This window comes from Salvelinus alpinus, chromosome 35 (assembly GCF_045679555.1).
Source record: "Salvelinus alpinus chromosome 35, SLU_Salpinus.1, whole genome shotgun sequence".
NCBI classification, from domain to species: domain Eukaryota; kingdom Metazoa; phylum Chordata; class Actinopteri; order Salmoniformes; family Salmonidae; genus Salvelinus; species Salvelinus alpinus.
This window is the reverse complement of record NC_092120.1, coordinates 22562810-22579263: the sequence shown is the minus strand read 5'-3', so window position 1 is coordinate 22579263 and position 16454 is coordinate 22562810. Positions and strand designations below refer to the sequence as shown.

General features: G+C 41.2%; 2 protein-coding genes across 2 annotated transcripts in view; both read left to right on the top strand.

The window, feature by feature from the left end:
• LOC139564602 (neuroendocrine convertase 1-like) overlaps nt 1–4681 on the top strand; it is a 71580-nt gene extending 66899 nt beyond the window's left edge. Inside the window, exons 9-10 of the mRNA XM_071384262.1 lie at nt 3763–3933; nt 4104–4681. Coding sequence (XP_071240363.1) covers nt 3763–3933; nt 4104–4367 — 435 coding nt within the window. The 3' untranslated portion in view covers nt 4368–4681. The remainder of the gene's footprint in view (nt 1–3762; nt 3934–4103) is intronic.
• Nucleotides 4682–12147: 7466 nt separating this feature from the next.
• On the top strand, nt 12148–15607 carry pou3f2b (POU class 3 homeobox 2b). Its single transcript, XM_071384263.1, has one exon. It carries the CDS (start codon nt 12230–12232, stop codon nt 13358–13360), a length of 1131 nt encoding a protein of 376 aa, XP_071240364.1. The 5' UTR covers nt 12148–12229; the 3' UTR covers nt 13361–15607.
• Nucleotides 15608–16454: the final 847 nt, after the last annotated feature.

Sequence of the window (16454 nt, the reverse complement as noted above, 5' to 3'; positions counted from 1 at the left end):
ATCAATTTCAAAGATTTGACTGAGTTACAGTCTGAAAATGAATTAATTAGGCCCTAATCTATGGATTTGACATGACTAGGAATACAGGTATGCATCTGTTGGTCACAGATACCTTTAAAAAAAGGTAGGGGCGTGGATCAGAAAACCAGCCAGTATCTGGTGTGACCACCATTTACCTAATTCAGTGCGACACATCTCCTTAGCATGAAGTTGATCAGGCTGTTGATTGTGGCCTGTGGAATGTTGTCCCACTCCTCTTCAATGGCTGTGCGAAGTTGCTGGATATTGGTGGGAACTGGAACACGCTGTCGTACAGGTCGTTCCAGAGCATCCCAAACATTCTCAATGGGTGACGTGTCTGGTGAGTATGGAGGCCATGGAAGAACTGGGACGTTTTCAGCTTCCAGGAATTGTGTACAGATCCTTGAGATGCAGATGCTGAGACATTAGGTGATGGCGGCGGATGAATGGCACGACAATGGGCCTCAGGATCTCGTCACAGTGTCTCTGTGCATTCAAATTGCCATCGATCAAATGCAATTGTGTTTGTTGTCCGTAGCTTATGCCTGCCCATACCATAACCCCACTGCCACAATGGGGCACTCGCTTCACAATGTTGACATCAGCAAACTGCTTGCAGACACGACGCCATACGTGCTACGCTGTCTGCCATCTGCCCGGACAGTTGAAACTGCGATTCATCTGTGAAGAACACCCTTCTCCAGCATGCCAATGGCCATCGAAGGTGAGCATTTGCCCACTGAAGTCGGTTTACGACGACGAACTGCAGTCAGGTCAAGACCCTGGTGAGGATGACGATTTTGTGCAGAAATTCATCGGTTGTGCAAACCCACAATTTCATCAGCTATCCGGGTGACTGGTCTCAGACAATCCTGCAGGTGTTGAAGCCGGATGTGGAAGTCCTGGGCTGGTGTGGTTGCGCGTGGTCTGAGTTTGTGAGGCCAGCTGGACGTACTGCCAAATTCTTTAAAACGATGTTGGAAGTGGCTTATGGTAGAGAAATTGACAAATTCTCTGGCAACAGCTCTGGTTTACATTCCTGTAGTCAACACGCTTCCTCAAAACTTGAGACTTCTGTGGCATTTTGTTTGCACTAACAGGGATGTAAGCAAAATTGTGCACAACATTTTAGAGAAATACGATTTTTGTGCATTTGGAACATTTCTGGGATCTTCTGTTTCAGCTCATGAAACCAACACTTTACATGTTTTACAATTTTGTTTAGTACAGTTAGTTACACACGGTGCTTTTTTAATCTATCTTTTTTTACCCCTTATTCACCCCAATTTCATGGTATCCAATTGGTAGTTACAGTCTTGTCCCATCACTGCAATTCCCTCACGGACTCAGGAGAGGCGAAGGTCGAGAGCCGTGCGTCCTCCAAAACACAACCCAGCCAAGCTGCACTGCTTCTTGACACAATGCCTGCTTAACCCAGAAGCACCAATGTGTCGGAGGAAACACTGTACACCTGTTGACCGTGTCAGCATGCACTGCACCCCGGCCCGCCACAGGAATCGCTAGAGCGCAATGGAACAAGGATATCCCTGCCAGCCAAACCCTCCCCTAACCCAGACAATTGTGCGCCCCTCCATGCGTCTCCCAGTTGCGGCCAGCTGCGACAGAGCCTGGAACTCTAGTGGTACAGCGAGTACTGCAAGTGAGTGCCTTAGACCACTGCACCACTCAGGAGGCACACAGAGTGCCTTTAAGTACAATGTTTTCAACTTACATACAACAACTACATTGTGCATGTTCATTTATACAGTAATTAGTATTCAACATGTCCTCACGTGGGATTTGAACTCACCACCTCTCGGTTCACAGCCTTCCAATATTCCTGCTACGTCACCATGTCTGCGTCAATAACTGATTTCACCTGTATTGCTACAATTTGCACTTCAAAGTAAATCTCAGCTCTGTAAAATGTACACATACATACAACAACTACATTGTGCATGTTCATTTATACAGTAATTAGTATTCAACATGTCCTCACGTGGGATTTGAACTCACCACCTCTCGGTTCACAGCCTTCCAATATTCCTGCTACGTCACCATGTCTGCGTCAATAACTGATTTCACCTGTATTGCTACAATTTGCACTTCAAAGTAAATCTCAGCTCTGTAAAATGTACACTCAATATAATTTTTTTTGATTCATCATAGTGATTAAGGAGTAACATTAAAAACAGAGTAATATGCCCCACCGATATTAGACAACTATACAGAAAAACCTGCAATTGCTTAAATAATTAAGCCAAACCAATGACGAGAGAATAGTCAGATGAAGTGATAGTTGACACAGACATGGTGGTGTAGCAAGAAGATCAGCATGCTGTGAACCAAGAGGTTGTGAGTTCAAATCCCAGGTGAGAACATGTTGAATAATAATTACTGTATAAATGCACAATGTATGTATTTCAAATATGTATGTTGAAAACATTGCATGTTTAAAGCGCTGTGTGTAACTAGGTCCACTGTGTTTTTCTTTAGGTAAAAATAACCATTTCTAGTTGAATGAACATATGTGGCTAAATGTGAACTAGCGGAATCAGCAGATTCAGTGCCTCCCCACTACAGACCCACTATGAACTTTCCGGTTCAAATCCTCCACCTCAACAACATATTTGTTTTACCCAAATATCACATTCACCAACCTTTGCCGACAGATTTTCATTTTTAAATCACAAGAGATGATCTCTAAACTAATATTTCAGATGGGAGTGATGTGCTTGACTTTAAAGTTCAAACATTCCTATGATTTTATTTTCAGTTTTATTTCCCCCCTGTCAGTCTATTTAGACTATTTTGGCAGTGGAGGAAAAGTACCCAATTGTCATACTTGAGTAAAAGTAAAAGATACCGTAATAGAAAATGACTCAAGTAAAAGTGAAAGTCACCCATTAAAATACTGCTTGAGTAAAAGTCTAAAAGTATTTGGTTTTAAATATACTCAAGTATCAACGTAAATGTAATTGCTAAAATATGCCTAAGTATCAAAAGTAAAAGTACAAGTATAAATAATTTTAAATTCCTTATATTAAGCAAAGCAGATGGCCACATTTTCTCATTTTTTTATTCATTTACAGATAGCCAGTTGCACACTCTGACATAATTTACTAATGAAGCATGTGTTTAGTGAGCCCGCCAGATCAGAGGCAGTAGGGATGACCAGGGATGTTCTCTTGATAAGTGTGTGAATTAGACCATTTTCCTGTCCTGCTAAGCATTCAAAATGTAACAAGTACTTTTGGGTGTCAGGGAAAATTTATGGAGTAAAAAGTACATTTATTTTCTTTAGGAATGTAGTGAAGTAAAAGTTGTCAAAATTATACACAGTAAAGTAAAGTACAGATACCCCCCAAAAAACTACTTAGGTAGTACTTTAAAGTATTTTTACTTAAGTACTTTACACCACTGTATATTGGACTCACATATTTTCTACTATTCCAAAAACAAGGTATGATGGCATTTACTGTAGTTCTCTAGGTTATTTGCTCTCTGTGATTTTTATGGTTCTGCAGTTGTTCATATGCCCTGCTGGGGTTTTATTTTCACAAATGACGTTAAGAAGGAACTGAAATGCTTCTGTGCACTTAGAGTTTATGTGAGTGTTTGAAGAGCACTTTATTCTATTCTATTGAAACATACCAGTAAGATCTCCCTGGATTCTGAATTTCTTTCATTCATTTACCACCATGTCTCATGTTTGGGATGTGTCTATTTATGATCTTTTAGAATTCCGAACTGGTTTATCATCCGGTGCAGTCCTTCAATGTTCTGGATCTGGATGACACCGACGGAGCAGACCTCCACTCCCACCTAAAGCTCATGTGGAACACTCTCAGGGATAAAGTGAAGACCAACTGGTTTCTCTATAAGTCCATTACAGGGAATCAGTCTCCACAGGTGACTGACTACCAGAGATAATACAGTATTTCTTGTGTGTGCGCTGTCTTCTGTCTATTTGTAGTTGTCTGCATGGGCTGGGTTAATTATCCACAATATAGCTCATTGTGTTTTGTGTGTGTTATTTCTGCCATCATGTTTGAGTTTGCTGGTTTGTTTGTCTCTTCCAGTTAAGATGGGCAGACATTGCCCTGCAGAACTTCCTGGGGGCAGGACCAGTGGTGGGGGTGGAGCCTCCTGGGATGATGCATAAACTCCGTGACAGTGTGGGCGGAGTCACCAGGTCCTCACCACCTCAGAAAAGGACACAGCAATTGAGTGATGTCGCCGTGGACGTTGGAGAGATGCACCTTACGGATCTTCTCCGAACCAGCAGAGCACCGGCACGCAGGGCAGACCATGGGCAGGGGCAGAGCAGGGGCACCGGCCAGTGAGGGCAAGGGGCACAGTTGAAACAGCATCTCTCAGCCCTGGTCCAACAGAGACTGTTTAGAAAACTATGGGATCTGTGTGTTTACATTTGCCTAAATGTGAGAGCAAGAGAGATACATTTTCTACATAGCCTTAAAGAGGAGGATGAGGTTCGTGGGTAAAATACATTCTCACGCTCTTACATAAAAACGTTTTTGTTTAGAAAATAAATAATTCTGCACAATTCTCAATAACCACCTCCTATTTTGACTCTTGCTGCCAAAGTTGTAAAGATTTATGAAAGTTACATTTGTGTTTTTACTTCATGGAAGTGTGAATTCAGCTCGGGAAATGAATAACATTCTCATTAACTGACTGTGTCATTCCTCATTGGGTTGGACAAACAACAAATTACATTTCAGCTGTCTAATTTCTCCCTGTCCTCCACTGATCTCAAATAACCACGTGATAATCCAGATAATAGCAATTTGAGCGCTCTCAACCTTTTATCAATTCATAAAAAATTCACACTGACAAAGAAACAAATAATTGGTTGGCTCAAGTCCTCAATGTTTTCAGGGCCCAAATTTACGCTTGTAATGCAGGGACACGGTTTTATAGGTACTCATATAAGACAATACAATCACACATTGGGCACAGAGGAGTGAGATACATCGTTTTATTAAGGTGAGGTCTAAGACAACCATCTACACACTTGATAACAGTAACATGAAGGTAGGCCTAGCCCGTTTGATTTTAACAAGAGTATCAAAACATTTATCAAAACAAAAACAATATGATCAAAAAGTTGATTTCCCAAGATGTGGTTCGTGAACATAAGATATTTCTCCCAGTTTACCATGGTACTGCTGTGAAGTACCTCTACCGTATTGACACGGCTATATTGATGTTTCAATTAGAATAGCGTTACATAGCGCAGCCGCATGGTAACGCAGCATCACCAACCATCTGCTCTGACTCCACGTCTGACGAACGAGGCACGTGGGGCTAATCGAGCCGCACATGAGCGATGGGACCGCGAGATCTCGCACACACGCACACACACAATTTACAAAGATATACCCTCACTCTCTCACACATACAGACACACACACATGGATACACGGACACACTCTGTCTCACACACACGTTTCTATGCAGAGAAAGAAGGGAGGGAACAGAAGGGAGGCTCCTCACCCTCTAGTTTAGACACCCTATTAACTATAGGGACAACCTCTGATTCCATCTCTCCCTTTTCGTTTTGATAGGATCACCTAACAGGGTAATAATGCATTGACAGGGAAGAGAGAATCATACCAGATGTGTGTGGAGAATTCTTCAAAAGCGCATCCGACAACAAAAAAATTGAAAAGGAAATGCTTTGTGCCAGGTTGGCGTGCTGGGAGGGTATGAAATAATACAGGGCATTATGCTTGGCATTACTGTCTGCCAACCCTAGAATCAAAGACGTGGTTGTGTGGATTACCTCCCTAATCTGTTGATGCTTTTGAGGAGCGACGCAGGTGTTTAAGTGCCAGTTATTTTGTGTGTGTGTGTGTGTTTTCGGGAAGAAGTGTTTAGGTTGTAAATCGGCGTTAAATGCTTTCTGGGGAATGAGACATGATGAAATAGGGCCAAGAGATCTCACTGGAAGCGTGGCGCGCTTTGTTTCAGAACAGCATGCTGTTGAGATAGTTGTAATACCGCTGCCAATGTGGAGGAGGAGAAGGTAGGCCTATACACCACTTGTTGACTTATTTGACTGTCATGGTAGGAGGAAACTACAGCTTCTGAACTACTAGGCTGCGATCTAACAATTTACCAACTAACAATACCTACTAAAATATATATATATTTTTTTTTACAACCAATGCTAACAATGCTAAAAATACCTCCATTTCAAAATGTCAAATGAACAAAATCGCCAATGGCACTAACCGAGAACGACATCCACAGCTCTAGGACCAACCCATCTTATTGTCGGGGGTAGTTAGTCTACAGATCAGCTCATCAGTGGACTTCCAGAGAAGTACACATTGGGCAATCCTCCCTTTTTCTCTTCACCGGGGTGGTCTCATCCAGGTTTAAAGAGGGACGGAAAACACATCCCACCACAATAGACGAGAACCACTGGGGCTCTGCTTGCTGAGGGGTGCAGCTTTAAGCAGGCCTTTGAGGGGCCTAATTGCATTGGAATAGAGGAGCCTGAGAGCTTGGCTCTGATCACACCGACATGTGGAGGGCTCGCTCCCCAGCACCTCCAGAGCCATACTTTGCCAAACCCTTCACAATACACACAATTAATACTCTCCATGCTCTCCCTCTCCCTACTCTACCGCTCTTTCTCTTTTCGTCACTCCTTTCTTTCTGTCTTTCATTCTCTCCCTCTCTCACTCGTATGCGCGCACACACACCCACACTATTAATTCTCACGCAACCTGTCAATCCAACTTCCTTTGATACGTACACCAATTACAGCATGGACTATATGTAAGAGCTGTAGGGGGGGGGGGGGTCAACTTAATACACACCAATCCTTACACAAGTAGCCTATACTACTAGTTGAATAATGTACCGGTATGTAATTACCTTGCAAAAAAAGCTAGTGGGTATATGCAGTTAATTCATCTCTATATGGTGACATAACCTGACCACTGAAAGGTAGCAATTGTCCAATGCCGTGTGATATTGGTCTGGATATAGCTACGGTTTTCAAGGACATGTTTCCGTGGTTTTACATATCAGACTACCTGGAAGGCCTCCGTGTTAAATGATGACTGTGTCTAGTCTAAATCCTTTCTGTTTATTTCTAACCTATGGCATGAGAATTATAAGCATAATATTTCCTCCGGTTCGGTACAATTGGAGGAGGGGACCGGAAGTGGTCACAGGCATGTCCTGAATGTTAATATGGTAACATCACGTCTACATAATGCAAAGTGAGGGATTGGTCTATGAGGCCTACAGGTCTGTCGTCATCCTACTCACTATAAATGAGGGTTTTCCAGTGACAAAAAAAAAAAAGAATACCTACCAATACGTTTTTTCCCCCCCGGATGACCATTTGTAAGATTGCTTTCTGAAAGAGTGAGATAGTAGGCTAGATCAAGAGAGATTATGGCTCTTCCTGGTTTAAAGAGCGGCTGTGTACGTTAATAGGCCTACTCTCTAAACGTGAACCAATGGAGTGTGTATGGAACAATTGAAGATTTAAAAAAATATCTTTAACTAACTCATCATTCGATTTTTCATTACATGAACAATTTATGAATTGTAATTATTTTCCCCCCACAGCATTTGAACACAAACGAGTTCTTGTGAAAAATTCGCAGAGGGATACGAGTTGATGTATGGGGAGACAGTTACCTAATTAGACCGTTAAAAATTGAAACTTTACAGCATGCGGGTCATATAATTACTGTTAATTTAACGCTCAGATTCTCCATCGTTAATTTTTATTCCCTTAAATGTTTGGCAGCAGCTCTTGGAGCACAGGAATAGATTCTACTGTATGGGAAAGCACACTGCCCCCTCCGAATGAATTACCACGGACCCCGCAGTCCAAATAACAAGACTCGCATCATTTATGCGTTGTTAAGCCATGTAATTGAACGACCCATAGTTTGCATATTACACCATTAAAATAATGTGCTTTGCATTTCTCCCAACACGACTATTTAAGCCTGTGTGGCGATGTGGTAATTCCTTGAATTACAGCTCTAATTACCACAAATGTTCATTTGATTTGGATGGTTTCAGTGTTACGCCACAATGATGATATACAACAAATTAATTAGTGAACCATGCCTTGGAACTTTTGTGCTTGGACTTTAATCCTTTCATATTTGCACTGTGTGATATGCACAGTCTATTATTTGCTGTGACATGTCAAGAGAATACTCAGGTCAAACTATTGGTATAATGGATGGATGCACAAATCTGTGGATAATGCCATTCAGTCAACCCGGATTGTTAATCTACACTCTTAGGGGGGAAAAAGGTTCTGGATAAAACCGAAAAGGGTTCTATGCTTGCTTCATATATGGCATCCCTTAAGGTTCTATATAGAACCAAAATTGGTTCCATATATAACCCTATATGGAGTCCAAGGGTTCTATATGGAACCAAGTTTGGTTCAGTGAAGAAGAACCTTAGAATCTAGAACCTTCAGGTGTGCCATATATGAAGCAAGCGATATAAATAACCCTTTTTGGTTCTATCCAGAACCTTTTTTTGTGTATTGAACTAATCAGACAATTGATTACCAGTAAACTGTTCCACGCTAAATGAAAGATTGTTTCGATTATCCAATAATGGTACCTATTTTAATATGTCTATATGCCTTTATTATGTGCATTGGCGGTTTGTTGAGCTTTTATAGGCTACCTTTTGATCGTTAGATTTTTTTTAAAAATTCGATTGAATTCATATTAGATTTCATTCTATTTTAGTTTCCCCCCCAAAAAAATATTCATACTGTTTTTCCATACTTATGGTTGAACACGTTGTAGGCCTATTTGTTTTGGTGGTCAATTCCATGCTCCAAAATATTAACATATTTACTGGGGATATTTCAGAGGGCTATTGTATTTGGCCTGCGCCCTAGACTGATAGGTTTGGCTACTATTAATGAAGACTCAAGCGGGTAGTTTGGCCTAATATTTGTGACGGAAAATGTGCTTGAATGATGCACAAAAGTTTGAGAATGGAGAAGTGGGGCCAGTTTTAACCCCTTATGTCGTTTGTAAGCCTATCATAACTACTCTATCAGGCACGAACAGAAACTCTCTCACTCCTCTCTCCATCTCACTCCCTCCCTCTCATCCCTTCTCCTTCAACGTTCCCAATAACACCCACTCCCTCCTTTTCTCCCTCCGGCCTTTGTCCCACCAGAGGGCCCCTTTAAATAGGCCTTTAGATATTCAAGAAGAGGGGGCGAAAGTAGCTGTGACGTGAGCTCTGTTGTTTCATTTACTCCTCTCTATGGCAACCAGCAGTGGTTCGACAAGAATGTCTCTCTTTGGACAATGTCCTATCCTATCCCTGAGCCGCACAGAGAGGAGGAGAGAGAGGACGGCAGCTGTGGCGGGTTTGACACCTGCGCACCACCCCACGGATCGAGGCATGATCTCACTAAGCCGCTTGTATGCACTTCTGTCCTTGATGCTTCACTGACTAAACATCAGCCAGTCGACTCTCACTCTAAGAAAAAATTTAGCCTTATATTGGCCTAAGTGAGAGAAAAAAAGTAATTTTTTTATTACTGACTAGTAATTAGCTGGTTGATAAACTGAATCAGGTTATTTATATCTGGAGTTGGATTGAAAACCTACAGGACGGTAGCTCTCCAGGAACAGGTTTGGAGAGCCCTGTTGTAGATTATTTGGCCTACTAGCCTATAGACCTACACTCTCAAATCATAAACGTAGGCTATGACTAGGCCTATAGACACAGGGTTGGGTAGGTTACTTTCTAAATGTAATCCATTACAGTTACCTGTCCCAAATTGTAATCAGTAATATAACTTTTGGATTACCCAAACTCAGTAACAATCTGATTACTTTCAGTTACTTTCCCTTTCCCATCGAAAGCATTTGGTGTGTCATAGTAGTCTCTGGCTTGTGGTCAGAGCTCGCTCAGGTGGAACAAATTTAAACTTGAATGTCATGGGAAAATAGACATGTGTCATAAAGTATTTTTTCTCAAACATCCCTTCTACATTAAAAAAAACAATAAGTAATATATTTTTTTAAAGTGTCTGTAATCTGATTACAATATTTTTGCTGTTAACATAACTGATTACAGTTAGTTTTTTGTAATCAGATCCTCGCCAACCCTGTATAGACAATATGTATATAGGCCTACTTCAGACATAAAATATTGATTTCCTTGTACTATTATATCATGTATTTACTACTTATTTTCCCTATATTTGAATCAATTAAGTAGAATATTGAAAGCTAATTGTCCAAAGATCATACTTTTAATGGGTTCGATTTGAAAAGTATACTTAGGCAACACAACACTAGTCTTGCCTATATAACCAAATTCAGCACTGTCCTTAACGCGTTACGTTCACTTCTTAGCCACTGTGGAACGTTTGTTGAGTAGGCGCAATTTAATCATGGTTTGCAAACTTTGGCTAGAGTTAGTTAGTTAGGCCTACAGCTGAAAACACCTAAGCAGATGCAATGCTTATTCAAATAGCAAATTTTTTTTTCTGTTCCATAGGCCTTTCATCTATCTGCCTTGTCACGCACAACTTTTATAATCTCTTACCGGCATTGTTTGACATTGTTGTGGTGGTCCAACTTTTTGTTTTATTGTAGAGACGTTTTATATTCGTGTAGTTCTCCATAATCCAAAGATGTTCAACTTGGTATTTACAAATTACATCAACGAATTTTTCTACTAAACCTAAACCAAATAAAATAGTGCCCAAACGAATATCTGAAAACTCGTACCATTTCAGACCTGATTTTCATAGGTCTGAGGTGGAAGCGTTTCACACACAACAAACACACACACACACACACACACAATAACACACACACACACAAAAGGAGTCCAAAACAACAATGACATCATAGCCAATGAACAGCGTGCCCATAGTTGGACATTATGCATTCCGGTTTTAAATGCATACTCCAACTATTAAACCGTCTATTATCACAAATTGTGTTTTTTAATACAAGACTGCTATCTATGTCTAGCTTCTGATGTAAACAATTTGAGTCATAAGTAACCTATTACTGAAAGTTTTTATTTGAAGGTTTACACCTTCATATGTTCATGGCGCCAAGACTAGTTTGATTCTGTTAAATGTTTATTGTACTTATTAGCCTTATATTTGTATAGTCATACAATACATCCCAGTATTGTAGAGCACATGCAATGCAGATGGACATGGCATTACATCACCGAAATTGTATACAAACAGATCACGTAACACATGCACACGCAAAGTACTCTCGCTGTGGGCTGCTCAGTGGCACAAAGCATGTATCTATACAGGTTCACAGTAAAACGTGTTTTCATTCCCTGCATTTTTGGCCATAAAAAATAATTAAGCACTACAATCATTTCCACAATGCAACCAGCACGGATCCTCGCAATAAGTCTCAGTTACTCTCATTCGGCTATTCAATGTCAAGGAATCCATATCCTATCTCATAGTATAAGCCTAGTAACACAATAAATACATAACACATGTAACTGCAACTATAGGCCTACTACCTCAAACAAAACTTTATCCTTGAAGAAAAAAAAGTTTTCGCCACAAACACTGAACGACCAAAATATGAAAATGCCCACACAATTATGATAAGTATTAATAACATTTCATGTCTGAAAAAGTAAATGTAAATACAATAAATACAAACTTATTTACTCCAAATTTACTCCAAATAAATAGAAGAAGATCTATAACCGTACTCAACTGGACATTTCACAAAAGCATTTGAAGCCTGCGTCACTCGAATGATCTGCAATCATGATATTCATATATTGGTTTAAAACAGTATCGTATTAATTTGAGTAAATTCCTTACAGTTCCATTTGAAATCTCGGCCAGTGCCTATCCCCTCTCTCCGTTTTCCATGCCGCACTCGGTCTCTCACGTTTCAGAGGTGTCGCAGCAGAACTCGCAGTTCTCTAGAAAGAGGTAGTGTTTGTTGAGACTCTCTAACGTCCAATGAGTGGGCTGTTGCCAGTAGCAACCACGTCCATCATCCATTTCTGTCCAATGAACAGCGGGACGAGGCGGAGTGCAGGTGCGCGCCGCTGTGTCCACTTGGCAGAGTGCCTGGGAGACGCCTGTGGCAAAACAGTAACTGTCAAATGCAAGGTTCCTTTAATAAGAGCGATCAGTCCGGCTCCGAGAGTCATGGCGACCACAGCGTCTAATCATTACAATATCCTCACCTCCAGCGCATCCATTGTGCACTCGGAGCCCGGGAGCATGCAGCAAGCATCGGCGTACAGGGACGCGCAGACCCTGTTGCAGAGTGACTACTCATTGCAGAGCAACAGTCACCCGCTCAGCCACGCGCACCAGTGGATAACGGCACTGTCTCACGGAGAGGGAGCTCCGTGGTCAACCAGTCCGCTCGGCGAGCAGGACATCAAACCCGCGGTGCAGGGCACCAGAGACGAGATGCACAGTTCCAATAACCTGCAGCACCAGCATCAGCCGCGACCGCCCCACCTGGTGCACCAGTCACATGGGAACCACCACGACGCCCGAGCGTGGAGAACTACCGCAGCCCACATACCCAGCATGGCAACATCCAATGGCCAGAGCCTTATTTATTCACAGCCCGGATTCGGCGTCAACGGCCTGATCCCAGGCAGCGGACAGGGAATGCACCACCACAACCTAAGAGATGCACACGAAGACCACCACAGCCCGCATCTCAGCGACCACGGCCACCAGGCGTCCCAGCACCAGCAACAGAGTCACCACGACCATTCGGACGAGGATACGCCGACCTCCGACGACTTGGAGCAGTTCGCCAAGCAGTTTAAGCAGCGGAGGATCAAGCTGGGCTTCACTCAAGCTGACGTCGGACTCGCCTTGGGAACGCTGTATGGAAATGTGTTTTCCCAAACCACTATTTGCAGGTTCGAGGCCCTGCAGCTCAGCTTCAAAAACATGTGTAAACTCAAGCCTTTGTTGAACAAGTGGTTGGAAGAAGCGGATTCCACCTCGGGCAGCCCGACCAGCTTGGACAAAATCGCTGCACAAGGGAGGAAAAGGAAAAAACGGACCTCTATCGAGGTAAGCGTAAAAGGGGCGTTGGAGACCCATTTCTTGAAGTGTCCTAAACCCGCAGCGGCGGAAATTACTTCCCTGGCGGACGGTCTACAGCTGGAGAAAGAGGTGGTGAGGGTTTGGTTTTGTAACAGGAGACAGAAAGAGAAAAGGATGACTCCTCCCGGTGGACCGCTTCCTGGAACCGAGGATGTGTATGGGGACACACCGCCACATCATGGAGTCCAAACACCGGTTCAATGAACAATAACGGACCACTATTAGACTTTCTTTATTTGTCTTGAAAATTATATATAATTCACTGGACTATGAGCGATAGTGGGTGTTTTATGTATAATAGCCTAGCCTATGGCATGAGTAGGCTACTTACACAATATCTGCATTGAATACCTTTCAAAACCCGAATATCATTAGCGATGGAGTGGAAATTGTTTTCTTCAGGAGCTAAGCGAACACATGTTCGAGGAAATGCCTAGCACTGTGACTCAACGCAGTTTCAAGGTGTAGCCCTATTGTGAAAAATATTTGGCGTAAATGAAATTATCGTTAAAAACTAGCCTCGGGAATCTTATCTAAAATGGTTTACATTCTCGCCTTTTCTAGTGTATTCAACACATGGCGCTGCGTAATCATCATTGTTTTGTTCTGGACGTGTCGGTCCGACAAGAAAAGTAATGAGAGCTGCATTCGACAAAACATAGCCTAAACGCCATTTCTCTGTCCCAGACAAGCAGCTGGGGGTTGAGCATCGGCTGAGCAATGTGTGAGGGTTGATCATCCGTCAGTCATCTTTTTCCAGTTAGTTTTGACATTCAACATTGCTTTGAGGCGTTTAGGCAAATTATTATGGGCGAAAGCGTTATTATTTTGCCTGTTACCTGTTTTAGCCCTATTATTATTATTGTTGTCAAGAGCAGTTCGAAGGAGCTCCTTGAATAATTGATACCACATAAGTCGTATGGTTTTAGTATTTCGTTTGGACGCACACAAGACCACATCATCCTCCTCGTTCTCTCAATGATATCAGCACGTGTGGATCAAACACAAAAGGCTGCCAACCACTGAGCTCCGCTCCACGCCACGCGGCCAGCAGCTAGCAGTCAGGTCACGGAAGGGCTACGTGGCGATGGAAACCTGGCACTTTTCTAGAGCAAGATATATCACCAAGTTTCACAGAACATTGTGATCAATTTTGTAAATATTGTATAACTAAACAGTCACGGCTTAGTTCCTTCTCACTGGGGCACTTTTTTTCTTTCGGTGTTTTCAAAACAAAAACAGGTTTTAGCTGTCTATTTTTTTATTCCAAATGGTTTTGACACAATTTTAGGTTTCAATAGCCTACTTTGTATTTTTATTTAAAGTTATTTGTAGCTGAAATTATGCTTGTTGTTTGCAGTGTCATGTGTTTGAGACGCATTTTATGTTAAATTCAGAGGGATTTTCATTGATGTGAATTCAATTGGATTGGCAGAATTGACTTCACATGTTGTCCTGTCATTGGCTTTCAATAATGTCCACCTGACATTATATTTTTGAATCAAATATATGCTTTAAGTAATTATGGTCTAATTGATTGGCAACTAAATAATGAATCAGCCCACAGATTGGCAAAAGAAGGCGATATGCTCGCTGAAATATATTTTATTTAAAAGATGTATAATTCCTTTACAAAGGGAAATAGATATTTAAGTGTTCTACATTTTATATCAACTTTTAAAAACAACTTAGACCTTTTGTCAAAAACAAGTCACCTGACATCACATATCATGAAAATAATAATAAGAATAATATATTATTATTTTATTATTTATCATAGGTGAGGATTTTATTTTATCCTTGCCATCTTTCTTTTGTTTTGGTATCATTGCGATATGGGAATAATGATCAAATACTTTAATTTTATAATTTTGTTATTGAGATTGTAATTTATTCTATAATGACTTTTATAGATGACAAAGTACAATAGATATATAAATGGCATCGAAAAGGCTTATGGAATATAGGCTAGTCATAAAGGGGGAGAGATAGTATTTTTTATTTCAGCGGGATTTCCATAGCCTATACCGTCAATGCTACGTGTATATACATGTTTTCTGATTACCATATGGCTTGTTCTCCGTAGCTTTGTTTCATTTTATGCAAATTATATCCAGGGACTTGTGTTCTTTTCATTTACTTTTGTTTTTTAAGAAAAAAGTTAATGGTATTGATCGTATTTCTTCTGTAGCTTGAATTAATCGACCAATCATACAATTCTCTGATAATCAAACTGTGGGATGTACAAATTCGATGTTTTGTTTTTGTTTATTTATTTATTTTCCCGCGTTTGTCACATTCACTTTTAATTGATCTGGATAAACCTGGGGGTTAAACACGCAGATGGTGATAGAAATATGTTTAGGAAATATTTCATCACTTGATATCACATGAACAAAGACTTGCACATTTTTAAATAATGGGGTTGATATTAAAAAGCTTTTTTCAATGTCGAGATCTAATGTATTTTTATTTAAAGCTGCATGGAACATGGTCTTTCTGGGTATTTCCCACCATCTTTTTTTTGATTGTATTCTCATCAAAGGTCTTTTCGTGGTCATCACGTCATAATGACGAATTTGGTTCATTTTGGGTTTTGCCAGAAGAGAGGCATCGAATTGGTTAATACCATGTTGAAATTTAGAACAATAACAAGATGGAAATGTTTCTCAGTTCATGGCCATGGCGCATTGTATTATGCCAACCAAATGCTAAGACCTGATTAATGCAAGTTACCGTTTCACGACAGCTATGCCATTTCTGTGCATTCGTTCATATTTACTGACTAGACAAAAATATTTAATATGAGCAAATGGGTGGCGAGCCTCGGCTAGAAGGAAAATATAGGCTATAGGCCTATTTCGTTTCTGCACTCTCAACAGCGTGCGGTCTTTTGTAGGCTAAATGTAGGCCTACATTCCACAGGTCAAATGGACCACAACACCATTGAGCTCTGTGGACGTATAGATTAGGGTCAATGAGTCCATTCGAACATGGGTTCAAAAGAATAGGGCCTACAACTGCCCTCTATCGATCACAACCATAGACCTAGATAGACATGGCATCATTGTATCGGTCCTTATTATGGCGTCTGTGAGCGCATGGGCAGCGCTATTGGCAGCCCATTGAGGACTCCTCCATTTTGAAGTAGTCCATTTTCTTCTTCTACTACTTTTATGAGTTGGCAAACAAACGGAAAGGGTGCATACTGCCATCTGTAGTGTGTTGTTTGAACAGGTATGAGGCCAAGGTTGGTGATTTACTGCCAATGTTTGCTCATGACTATAATTAATTGGCT

Bases quoted from the DNA above. Each gene is read 5' to 3' on its own strand.
- pou3f2b (XM_071384263.1), top strand. From the start codon at position 12,230: ATGGCGACCACAGCGTCTAATCATTACAATATCCTCACCTCCAGCGCA.